At 41.9% G+C, this 13,398-nt stretch overlaps 1 protein-coding gene across 1 annotated transcript; it reads left to right on the plus strand.

The window, feature by feature from the left end:
- Positions 1 to 11,862: 11,862 nt before the first annotated feature.
- On the plus strand, positions 11,863 to 12,927 carry LOC136418825 (uncharacterized). Its single transcript, XM_066405052.1, has 2 exons — positions 11,863 to 12,799; positions 12,848 to 12,927. Exons 1-2 carry the CDS (start codon positions 11,863 to 11,865, stop codon positions 12,925 to 12,927), a joined length of 1,017 nt encoding a protein of 338 aa, XP_066261149.1.
- The last annotated feature ends 471 nt before the right edge of the window (positions 12,928 to 13,398 follow it).

Below are 13,398 nucleotides of genomic sequence, written 5' to 3' on the forward strand. Positions count from 1 at the left end.
ATCGTTTCATCAAGGAATTTGCTCAAATCGGCCGATTTGGCTTATTTCGGCCAAATCTGTCTATTTTGGATGGAAACAGAACCAAATGGATGAAAACGTGCCAAAATGACTAAAACAGGCAGAAACGAGCGAAATCGGTCAGAAACGATCGTTTCATCTCTGAATTTGCTCAAATCGACCGATTTGGCTTATTTCGGCCAAATCTGTCTATTTTGGATGGAAACAGAACCAAATGGATGAAAACGTGCCAAAATGACTAAAACAGGCAGAAACGAGCGAAATCGTTCAGAAACGATCGTTTCATCAAGGAATTTGCTCAAATCGACCGATTTGGCTTATTTCGGCCAAATCTGTCTATTTTGGATGGAAACAGAACCAAATGAATGAAAACGTGCCAAAATGACTAAAACAGGCAGAAACGAGCGAAATCGGTCAGAAACGATCGTTTCATATCTGAATTTGCTCAAATCGACCGATTTGGCTTATTTCGGCCAAATCTGTCTATTTTGGATTCAAATTGCACCAAATTGATGAAAACGTGCCAAAATGACTAAAACATTCAGAAACGAGCGAAATCGGTCAGAAACGATCGTTTCATATCTGAATTTGCTCAAATCGACCGATTTGGCTTATTTCGGCCAAATCTGTCTATTTTGGATTCAAATTGCACCAAATTGATGAAAACGTGCCAAAATGACTAAAACAGGCAGAAACGAGCGAAATCGGTCAGAAACGATCGTTTCATCTCTGAATTTGCTCAAATCGACCGATTTGGCTTATTTCGGCCAAATCTGTCTATTTTGGATGGAAACAGAACCAAATGGATCAGTTCGATTTCGGACGTGGAAGTGATCAGATGTGTCTGTACAGCTCCGCGGCGATAACGACGTACCGACAAAGAAAACCGTTAGCGACAAATCGAGGTCAGACGGCTTGTGTTTAGTGTTGAAAGAAGCAATTAAGTCGGCGAGCGTCCTTGTACGCGACCGCTGCACTGATTGCCGCTTTTAGCGCGCCGAGCGTCTGGGCCTACGCTTTTGCAGGCTAGGCCGATATCTATGCTTGTGTTGATTGAGAGACTGGACCAATAGGAGTGACGACAGTGCATTTTTGTGTTTCTCAACACAGAGTGCCTTTTAAGGTATTTATTTTCCTTTTTGGTGCTAATACTTTAAAATTTCAGATTATTACGAAGAAGGAACAAGCTTTCCTATAATAGGCCTTTGACTAGGGCCAAGTTTAGCTTCGCAATGGCTGAACTAGGTCAGGAAGGACCGACGAATTCGACTGGTGCGCGGACGGTTGAGAAATACCGCCGCACCCCAGAGACTCTATTCGAGGTAAATAGACGTCTCTGCGAAGATAATCTTCAGAAAGCGAAGGAAATTGAAGAGCTTAAAAATACAAACCTGAAACTTCTCGAGGTGCTGAAACGCTTAGAAGAGCGATTGGAAAAGATGGAAAGTAGAGATGGAGAGGAACTTAAGAGGAAAAAGAAGAAGATGATAGTCGAAACGTCAGATTCGGAAGCGGAGCTGGATGATAATGAAAATTCAGACGAGGAAATGAGGGAACTGGATCTGAAGCGGATCCAAAGAGAGCAATGGGAGGAACAAAAGAAGGAAAACGAGCGCAAAAGGGAAGAAGCGCAAAGAAGACCTACTCAACAGACGGAACAACAACAGAAAGACAAAACGGAAGAAAGGCAATGGGACAAGAGAATCCCCCCCATTGTATTGAGAAATGCAGAGGACTGGACCGCCGTCAGCAACAGACTACGGTCAAGAAGGATTGTCTACAATAAGGCAAAGATGACAGGAAAGGGAGTGGCAATAACCCCAAACTCTGCAGAGGATTATCGAGCAATAACCAGGCTCCTTAAAGAAGACCGTAAGGAATTCCACACTTACAGCCTGCCAGAGGAAAAGAAAATCCGGGCAGTGCTAGGACTTCTTCCGCAAAACGTAACGGAGGAAGAAGTAAAGCGAGATCTGCTAGAGCAAGGAATCCAAACATGCTCAGTACAGAGGATGAAGAGCAGAGTAGACAAGAGGATTTTGCCCCTGATGCTTGTCCAAGTCAACCCTGAAGACAAACAAAAAATTTTCGCCATAAATAGATGCTGCGATCTCAGCGTGAGAGTAGAGGCTCAAAGGCAACAACCTGGACCGGCGCAATGTCACCGTTGCCAGCAATTTGGACACTCTCAGCGATTCTGCACGGTTGCACCAAAATGCGTAAAGTGCGGAGAAGACCACCATACAGGGGACTGCAAGAAAGCCAAGAACGTACCAGCCAAGTGCGTAAATTGTGGAGGACCCCACCCTGCCAGCTACAGGGGATGTAAAAAAGTCCCTCAACCAACCAAACCTACCAAGGAAACTCCAAGGAAGACAGAAAAGAAAACGGCAATGAAGGAAGCCCCAATTCCACCACCGTTCAAGCCAGGAACTAGCTACGCTGCAGCGGCAAAAACAGCGAAAAATGCCCCCAAAAACGAAGAGCCTGTTGACTTTCAGCAGGCCCTAAAACAGATGCAGATGATGTACTCAGCAATGAGTGCATTCTTCGCCAATCTTCCAAAAATACAAGGTTAATGGAAGCACATCCAAAACCTTCAGCACTGCAGATAATATCATGGAACATCAATGGTATTAAGGGGCGTAAATCAGAGCTGCAGGAGCTGTTACAACGTCAAAACCCCGATATAGTAGCCATCCAGGAGACGAGGCTACGACCTATGGAAGACTTCAGGATCCCAGGATACCAAACATATAGGAAGGACAAAGAAAATCAAGGAGAAGTGGCACACGGAGGAACAGCACTTCTCGTCAAGACCAACATTCAGCACGTCCAGTTGCCGCCAATAGAAACGGAAAGAACTGAAGCTATAGCAGTGGAGGTTATTACTGCCAGGAGCAGACTAAGAATTGCTTCCTGCTATCATCCACCGAACCTAGGGCTCTTGCAAAACGACCTGGATAAAGTTCTCTTCAAGAAACAAAGAGGACAACACATAGCCATCGGGGATTTTAATGCGAAGTCTCCAGACTGGCATAGCAGAATCAGAAATAGAAACGGTAGGCAACTAGAATACTTTCTAGAAAAGAGAGAAGACGTGCGTGTAAAGGCAACGGAAGAGCCTACACATATGGCAACTGTGGGAACGAACGACGTCTTGGACATCATGCTAGTTAGGGATCTAGCCATGGGAGTAGAAATGGAAGTTCTACAGGAAGGATCCTCCGATCACAATCCAATCCGAGTTTTATTGGGAAACGGACCACCCGTAGACGACACGATCGAGCTCAAAAGGACAAATTGGGGCCTGTTCAAAACAACATTACAAAGAGAAATATCTGTCATTAACAGAATTGAAAATGTAGTTGAAATCGAAGAGGCCGTTTCAACTCTGGAGAGGGACATACGAACAGCATTAAACGCGAGCTCGAAAATCACCAAGAAACGGAGGATAAGAGATTACTTGGACAAAATTCCGGAGGAAACCAAACAGCTGATTCAGCAAAGGAGACGAGCAAAGAAAAAGGCATTTAGGACAAATGCCCCGGCCGACAAAAATGCTCTGAATCAACTGAATAGAAGGATTAAAGCGGCGCTACAGGAAGTCAGGGAAAAACAGTGGCAGGAGCACCTGGAATCCCTTAACCCACAGGACAGGAGCATGTGGAAAACGCTCAAAGCGATGAAATCAAAGAGGAAACCGATTCCTCCCATCCAAGGAGAACGGGGAATCGTGTACACTACACATGATAAAGCAGAGGCCTTTGCTGACAGCTTGGAAAAACAATTTCGAGAAAACGAAATTGAGGATGAAGACGCCGAAGACTGGGAAGAAGAAGTCGACAGACGCGTCAGACAAATTGAAAACACGGAGGACCAGGAAATCATAAGACACGTAACGCCAAACGAAATAAAGGAGATAATACGGCACCTGAAAGTAAGAAAAGCACCCGGATGCGATCAGATCGGAAACCAGATTCTTAAGAAGTTGCCAGTACGAGGGGTAGCCGCATTGGTGAACATCGCCAATGCGGTCCTGAGGCTACGGCACTTCCCGGAGAACTGGAAGAAGGCCGATATCATCCTGCTGCCCAAACCAGGAAAAAATCACCTCCTTCCACAGAACTACAGACCGATAAGTCTCCTGCCACACATGGGAAAAGTCGTGGAAAGAGTCATTTTGAAGAGGCTAAGAGAATGCGAGGAAGGCTTAAAAACAATCCCCGACGAACAGTTTGGGTTCAGAAAGCAGCATTCCACAGAACTTCAGGTGCTGAGAATGACAGAATACATCACGGAGAGCTTCAACAGGAAACAGGCTGCAGGAGCAGTACTGTTGGACATAGCAAAGGCATTCGATAGAGTTTGGCACAACGGCCTATTGGTAAAGATGATAGACGCGGGATTCAAAATCTCGCTGGTCAAACTCGTCGGAACCTTTCTCCGAAACAGGACATTCCGTACCAAACTGGATCGACATCATTCGACGTACAGGGCAATAGAAGCGGGAGTACCTCAAGGAGCGGTACTATCCCCGTTCCTGTACAATATCTACGTGTCAGACCCACCTAGGACAGAACAAACACAACTGGCACTATACGCCGACGATACGGCAATACTGGCTAGATCCTGGAACGGGACAATTCTGGTCAGGTATCTGCAACAGGAGATCACAGATCTGGAGAAATGGTTTTCGAAATGGAAAATAGACATAAACCCGGAGAAGACACAGGCCATCGTCTTCAAACGGAGAAGAAAAATCAGGACCGAAAACCAACTGGTGATCAAAAATGAACAGATACCGTGGAGCAACAAGGTCACGTACCTGGGCGTGGATATGGAAAAAAGCCTTACGTGGCAGCAGCACATAGCGAAGACAAGGAAGAAAGCAAAAATGACCAGAGCAAAACTGTACCCGATGCTAAGAAGGAACTCCAAGCTGCCTCTTAGGAACAAGATCACGCTCATCAAAACAGTTATACAACCACAGCTAACGTATGCATCAACAGCATGGGGTTATGCAGCCAGGACGCATCTGAAAAGTCTTCAGGCAGTGGAAAACATTGCTCTGAGGACGGCTCTAGGTGCGCCTTGGTTCGTTAGCAATGATACAATAGAGAGAGATCTGAATTACAGAACAATGACGGACGTCATCAAGGACCATGCAATCAAGACGTTCCAAGCAACGGAAACACATCCAAATGAGCTGATCAGGAGGGCAACCGACTACAGTCTGGAAGATGCCATACCACACAAGAGACCAAGACATCAGTTGCTGGACAACGGATGATGAAGGGAACCAACCCACACAGGACCAAACAAGTAGAAAGACTTGAAAGAAAAACAGAAAAAGAGCCAAAAAGGCAAACCCGCAATGATGGAAGGAAGAAGTTCAGATAGCCTTTCTGGTACTTCAGACTCATCATTGCGAACCAGCAACCAACGAGGGAGACAGCCGACGAAGAAAGAAGCGTCCAGAAGGACAGAAGAGGGCAGAAGAACCCCCTGTCGGCGGGGTGACTCACGCCAAAGATCCGGGCGGTGACCAGACTCACCTACCGAGAAAGGCACGAAAAAGGCCTAGAGCGATGGCAGAGTAAAAAGCGATAGTCCCGCTAGTTACATCCCCGTAACACCAAGCGTCGCTGTTATGACGTCACCCGTACGATTAGTATAAATAAGAAGTAGCATTAAGCGCAGTAGCCTTTTTAGTGAGTCTTTGCTTGTATCGCGAACGTTGTGTTTACTATCGGTCCTGTTTGAAATAAATTAATTTCAAAGTAAAGTGTTTTTTTTGAGTCTTAAAACGGATCAAAACATAACTGGCGCAGTCGTTCGGATTTTTGAGACGTTCAAAAGGGCATATTTTGAACGGTTTCTTTCAAGAATTTGCTCAAAGAAGAATCTAACTCCAAAAGGACTTAAGGAAACCCGAAGGACCACCGATCAAATCAACGACGAGACAGCAAGCTCCACAGGCCCTGGACACTGTTCGAGAGCATATCGACCAGTTCCAGTACTTCGTAGGACCCTTCGCAGGTGGACAAAAATCGCCAATCCTGAGAAGCCCAAAGACGAAGACCATCGCCTCATCGAGAGACTTCATGAAGCTAATAATCTTCATTTTGCTGTAAGTTTAATCAATTGTCATTTTGTTAGCATTAGACTTTAAGTAGAATAGTAATAGGAAGCGATTGTATTAACTTTGCTAAAACCGAGCCTTCACGATTGAGCCGATAAACGAAATTGATCTTAGTGATTTATTTAATAACATATCGCTCCATTCTAATAGCAACATGCCCCCAGTAAATTACCAATTGTTGAAATATCAGTCTGATAACATCCCACATTTTGACGGTAACCCTCGCTTACTAAATAGATTTATTACCGCTGTGGAAAATCTGTTAAAAGCTTTTTTTAACCGTGCAGAACCAAATGATCCCATAAATATTTGCCTGTTCGATACGATACTTAGTAAATTGACTAGTAGAGCAGCCGAATTAATTTCTTCACGTGTCGAATTAAATTCTTGGGCACTCATAAAGGATGTTTTGACCCTCAGTTTCGCGGATCAAAGATCTATAGACTGTCTAATACAAGACTTAATTAATTTAAAACCTTTTAAAACCGAATCTCCCTTGCAATTTGGCATGAGAATTCAAGATTCAAGGAGTTTACTATTTGCTAAACTTAACGCTGGCCCAGATACCAATGAAACAAAATTAATTAAGATTAATCACTACGACGAATTTGCACTAAAAACGTTCATCAATGGATTACCGTATAACCTCCAACTTGTAGTAAGATTAAAAACCCCATCGAGTTTGGAACAAGCCATGTCATTTGTGAAAGAAGAGGAAAATTTTATTCGCTTCAAAACTACACAAAATTTCGGGCAAAGTCAAAAACCACCCAATAGATTTCACAATTCTAGTTCCACGCCCATGAATAGACCCAGTTTCCCAAGCCATTTCAGCCGTAACCCTCAAACTTCAAATGCACCCCCAACGCAATGGGCAAACAACTTCAATTCATCTCGAACATTCCCGAGCTTCCCACAACAAAACAACTTCCCAAAACCACAGTTCTCAAATTCTAGTTTCCCAAGCTATTTGCCAAAAGCAAACGGCCCTTTCAGTAACCAGTCCAATGCTTTTCGACCTAATGGATTTGCCCCTAAACCCTTTGGACAAGCGTCCCAAAGATCTAACATCAGTCGTAAATTTGAACCCATGGACACCAGTTCTGGTAACACCTTGATTAACGGCAACAAAAAGAATTTTATAAGCCAAGAACTGTACAATCAGGAAGTATTCCCTCAAACACCTGAACACCCCGATCACATTGACGTACCTATCGAGGAACCTCCCGAGAACCCCTACGACTTAAATCTCGTTGAGGATCATTTTAATGCACCATTTGACCAGAATCATCTGTATCATGACATCGATTATCAGCAACCCGATATTGAAAAAGATACCCAAGAGGAAAACCTAAATTTTCCTTTAACCGGTCAGAGCACAAACACGACGTAATATTCTTAAACAACCATGACACCCAATTACCATACATCCTGATACCCGAACTCAAATCTAAATTCTTGTTAGACACTGGTAGCACTAGAAGCTTCCTAAAACCCCAAATTGCTTATCAGAAATTTCCCCATTTAATTCAGGAAGAACTCTTTCAAGTTCAGACCGCCCACGCAACTTCTTTTCATAACGAAACTATCACACTACCAATATTCCCCACGTTACAAACACCAGGTTCACATAAATTTTTCCTTTTCGATTTCTCCCCAAAATTTGAAGGACTCATAGGACTTGATCTTATGAAACAATTAGACGCCAAAATCGATTTCAAAGCGAATACTTTAAACTTACCCGGAACAACACTACCTGTTTACCACGATGCGAAAACCCCTCAACCCCGAGATATTAATTACCACGATTTCAATTACGTAATAAGCCCTAGGAGTATCCAGCAAATCAGAATTCCAGTCAAAATGTCCAACGGATACGGCATAATCCCTTATCAAAAACTAGGACACCTCGAAATTCCAGAATGCCTAGTACGAGTTCAAAACAATACAGCCCTGACTACCGCCTTAAACCCTAGAGAAAATCCGATAAACCTGCAACTTCTCGAAACGTTCAACATAGAACCAATAAACACGAACGAATTAAACTTCATAGATCACCCCTTAACTCAAAATTCTGCCGGACAAACCACTGACCAATTGCTCAAGGATAACCTAAGAAAAATTAGACTTGACCACTGCAATTCCGAAGAAAGGGAACAGATCTCCAAACTATGCTACGAATTCCGTGATATTTTCCATTGCGAAAACATCCCGTTAACTTTTACTAATTCAATAAAACACAGGATAAAGGTCAAAGACGAAACTCCCATTTTTACTAAGACGTATAGGTACCCCGAAGTACATCGTGCCGAGGTAAAAAAGCAAGTTTCCGAATTATTACATCAAAATATCATCCGAGATTCAAATTCACCATGGTCATCGCCTATTTGGATCGTGCCAAAAAAACTAGACCAATCTAAGAAACAAAAGTGGCGAATGGTCATCGACTACCGAAAGCTGAACGAACAGACAGTAGATGATAAATTCCCTTTGCCTAATATCAACGAAATACTTGACAAACTAGGCAAAGCCCATTATTTCACGACACTGGACTTAGCAAATGGATTTCACCAAATCCAAATGCATGATGAAGACATTGGCAAAACAGCTTTTACTACGGACACCGGGCATTACGAATTTCTACGAATGCCCTTCGGCCTCAAAAACGCCCCGGCGACCTTCCAACGCGTGATGAACAACATCCTACGAGGACTACAAAATGAAACATGTCTAGTCTACTTAGACGATGTGATCATCTTTAGTACAAGCCTGCAAGAACATATCGAAAATCTAAGAAACGTTTTTAAACGACTGAGAGACTCAAAGTTTAAAATCCAACTTGACAAGTCCGAGTTTCTAAGGAAAGAGGTACAGTACTTAGGACACGTTGTGAGTCGAGACGGAGTAAAGCCGAATCCCGACAAGATCAATGCAGTGAAAAACTTTCCTATTCCCAAAACTACCCGAGAGATAAAGTCATTCCTAGGATTAGTCGGATACTATAGACGCTTTATTAAAGATTTTGCTAAAATTACAAAGCCACTGACCAACTGCCTCAAGAAAAATGTTAAGATAATACATAATCCTGAATTCGTTAATTCTTTTAACCACTGCAAACAAATTCTAATAAATTTCCCCGTCTTACAATATCCCGACTTCTCGAAACCCTTTCTATTGACCACGGATGCGAGTAACTATGCAATCGGAGCTGTTTTATCGCAAGGTCCAATACCTAATGATCGACCCATAGCCTATGCATCTAGGACCCTAAATGATTCGGAAACCAAATATTCGACAATCGAGAAAGAATTACTAGCAATAGTTTGGGCATGTAAATATTTCCGCCCCTACTTATTTGGCCGCAAGTTTTACATTTACACAGACCATAGGCCCCTAGTATGGCTTTTTAACCTGAAGGAACCTAACTCAAAATTGGTGAGATGGCGATTGAGACTAGAAGAGTTCGATTACCAGATAATATACAAGAAGGGACGCCAGAACACTAACGCAGATGCCCTGTCCAGGATACAACTGAATATTTACGAGAACGAGTCAATTTTGAATAACCCTGGTAACTCTGACGACGACATCAAAGACTACTTAGAAACAGTCGCAGGAAACACCAACTTCGAAGAAACCAACTTTGATAACAGACCCGGGACTAGCCAGCAGAAAATAAATATCATCTCCGATATTCAACTACGTCCGCCTGACGCAGCAACCGCCGATGAAACAGTACACAGCCAAGACGCTGACCGCGAGAATCCAGGACTCAGCATTCTAGACGAAATTATAAACAACAAGCACCTGCAATTCCTGATAAAGAAATCTCCACACGTGCAGATAAAATTTAACAAAGAACGCTATGAGAATCACGTAATAAGTCACGTAGACGTATCAAATAACCCAGACACTATTAAACAATTTATTCAAGAATATCTCACTTGCAAAAAGCCCTGTTACGTATACTTCGTCGACAAAGACTTAATGTCCCCATTTATAGATGTATGCCTAAAATATTTTCAAAATCTACAAATAAGAATATGCACCAAACTGCTACACAACATCGCAGACCCGGAAGAAAAAATCATGCTCATCACCCACCAACACGAAGGCAAGCAGAACCACAGAGGCATCAACGAAACGTACCAACGCCTTAAAGCCCTTTATTACTGGCCCAAGCTAAAAGAAGACGTGACAAAATATATCAATGATTGCACCATTTGCCAAACGTCAAAATACTGCCGTTTCAAATCTTACATTCCTCTTACAAGAACAGAAACACCTAGCAAACCCTTTCAGATGATACATATCGACACCTTTACATTCGAAGCACAAAATTTCCTAACAATCTTCGATAAATTTTCCAAATTTGGACAAGCATATCCGTATGACAAAAACGCGAAATCGGTGTGCGATAAACTCGTCAACTTCTTCTCATTCTTCGGATGCCCTGAGACAGTCACTTGTGATAATGGCAAAGAATTTAACAACGAACTATTGAAGGAATTGTTGAAAACCCAAAAAATTAACATTCACCTCACGACCCCTAGACACCACGAATCTAACGCACCAGTGGAACGCTTCCACTCTACATTGATTGAACACCTCAGAATCCTAAAACAAAAGGACGACACAAAACCGATTACTGAACTGATTCCATATGCCATAATCGCATACAACAGCACTAAAAGTAGCGTAACAAATTTCACACCCCACGAACTCATCCTGGGACACACAAATACAAGAGACCCTTTTGACCTCATATCAACAACATTTTACTCAGACTACGTCTCCTCTCATAAAGCCAAAGTCGATGCATTATGCGAAGATGTCGTGAAGAAGATGGAAAGTAATAAGGAGAAAGTTATTGCCAAAAGGAATCACAAAGGAAACGAATCCCCCGATTTTAAGGTCAACCAAAAGGTCTACCGAAATTTAAACTCTCGAAACAAAAAGAACCCAAGATTCAGCGGACCGTTTATAATCATAGAAAAATTAGAACATAATAAGGTAAAAATCCAAAGCACGCGAAGCCCCTACAAAATTGAAATAGCACATATCAAGGAACTAAAGAAACCCCTCTTTACAGATGGCCCCTCGCGCATGGAAAATCCCAGTACATCAACTTAAAATCCAACCCCGGTGTACTACCCTACAAGTTAGGCAAAGCCCAGAAGACTATTGACCACTGGCACTTTATCCAAACGTACGACATGACCGAACTATTACAGGAATTCGCAAAAATTAATACCCAATTCGATTTACTCGTCAAAACCCTAAATAACTTCACTGACTATAAACTCGAATACCACAATTCCCTTGTTGTGACTACTAGCTTAAAACACAAAATCATCCGTCAGATAAATCAAATCTTCCCGAACAAATTAAGAACGAAACGAGCTCTTATAAACGCCTTAGGATCAATCATAAAAACAATAACGGGGAACCTAGACCAAGATGACGCAAAACGTATCGACCAAAACATGGAAATCCTTAAACAAAACCAAAACGATTTAAAATCCGCCATTGACAAGCAAATTACTCTTTTTTCTAAATCAATAATCAATTTCAGAGAAACAATAAGAAATGTATCCCATAACCAAATTATATTGGAGTCACGTATTAGACAAATAATAGATGTCGTCAATCAAATCGAGGTCAAGGAAACAAACCTTTTTGAGTTCTATCGTATCCAAATGATTATCACCCAAATTACCGTCTTTTACCAGAATATTTACGATATACTTTCAAATATCGAAGAGGCAATTACCTTTGCTAAATTAAACACCTTCCATAACACCATAATCGACCCAAGTGAATTCCTAACAGAACTACAGTCAATGAAAGAGCAAATTCCCCTAGGAAAACTACCATTCGAGCCCAACATTGAAAATCTATTAACTATCGAAAACACTTTGGAAATAAAAAGTTTCGCCAAAGATAACTCGATCACGTTCATCATCGAAATTCCATTAGTAGAAAAAGTTAGTTATGATTTATTCCGATTACTTCCCTTGCCCGTAAGACATGGCGAAGTATACAAAGTCATAATACCCCGATCCGAATATCTACTGATAAACGACCAAACATTCGGATACGCGAACGAACCCTGTCGGTACGTATCCCCTAATGAATATCTATGCCCTCAAATACATATAGATAACTTCCACGATTTTTCCCCATGCGAAGTACAACTCCTGCGTTACGAACACAACGCCACACGATGTAAATCAATAACTGTTACCCTGGGGGAAACACAAATACAAAACATAGACGATAATAAGTGGATCCTGGTGACCACCAAAAGTATTGTCGGATTAGAAACATGTAAATCTTCACAAAGTAACATTCTGTTGGATGGAACTTACGCAATAGATTTAGAGTATCGTTGTAATCTTAAAATAAGGAACATAGTTTTAAGAGGCAATAGGAAAACCAACCGGCAATTTCAAATTTTCCCTTTGTTAGACATAAATATTAATCATACATATCAAAAGCCATACCAAAAAATAGAACTGCCTAACTTAAACAAAATAGATTTAAATAACATCGCCGAATTACAGAATGAGGTTGATTTGCAGAAGAAGGAAAATTCAATGTTACTAAATACTAACCTTCACTACGACAGAACCAGTATTTGGACTGTCCTATTGTATGGTATCATAATATTGTTCTTATTAGGTTTATTAGCAAAGTATCTATGGCCTATTGTTTTAAAATACAAAAAGACCGAGAATCCAGAAAATGACATAGTAATTTAGGTCATAGAAACTTCGGGTTTTATGCCCATCTAAGGGTGGAGGAGTTACATCCCCGTAACACCAAGCGTCGCTGTTATGACGTCACCCGTACGATTAGTATAAATAAGAAGTAGCATTAAGCGCAGTAGCCTTTTTAGTGAGTCTTTGCTTGTATCGCGAACGTTGTGTTTACTATCGGTCCTGTTTGAAATAAATTAATTTCAAAGTAAAGTGTTTTTTTGAGTCTTAAAACGGATCAAAACATAACTCGCTTGACTCTGTTATCTCATGCCAAAAACCAAAAGCGGCCCAAAAGCGCGATAGAGGAGTTCGGGCACGGGCTCGAAATCCTCGGCAAACACGGGGTTTTTTAGTGGGTGAAACCTCACACAGGCTGGTAGTACGGACTCCAGTACCGTCTTACCGACAAGATTTTTTATCCCCGGGGTCGCGTCCCCCCAAAAAAAAAAAAAAAGAACCAAATGGATGAAA

This window comes from Euwallacea similis, unplaced genomic scaffold (genome assembly GCF_039881205.1).
Source record: "Euwallacea similis isolate ESF13 unplaced genomic scaffold, ESF131.1 scaffold_108, whole genome shotgun sequence".
NCBI classification, from domain to species: domain Eukaryota; kingdom Metazoa; phylum Arthropoda; class Insecta; order Coleoptera; family Curculionidae; genus Euwallacea; species Euwallacea similis.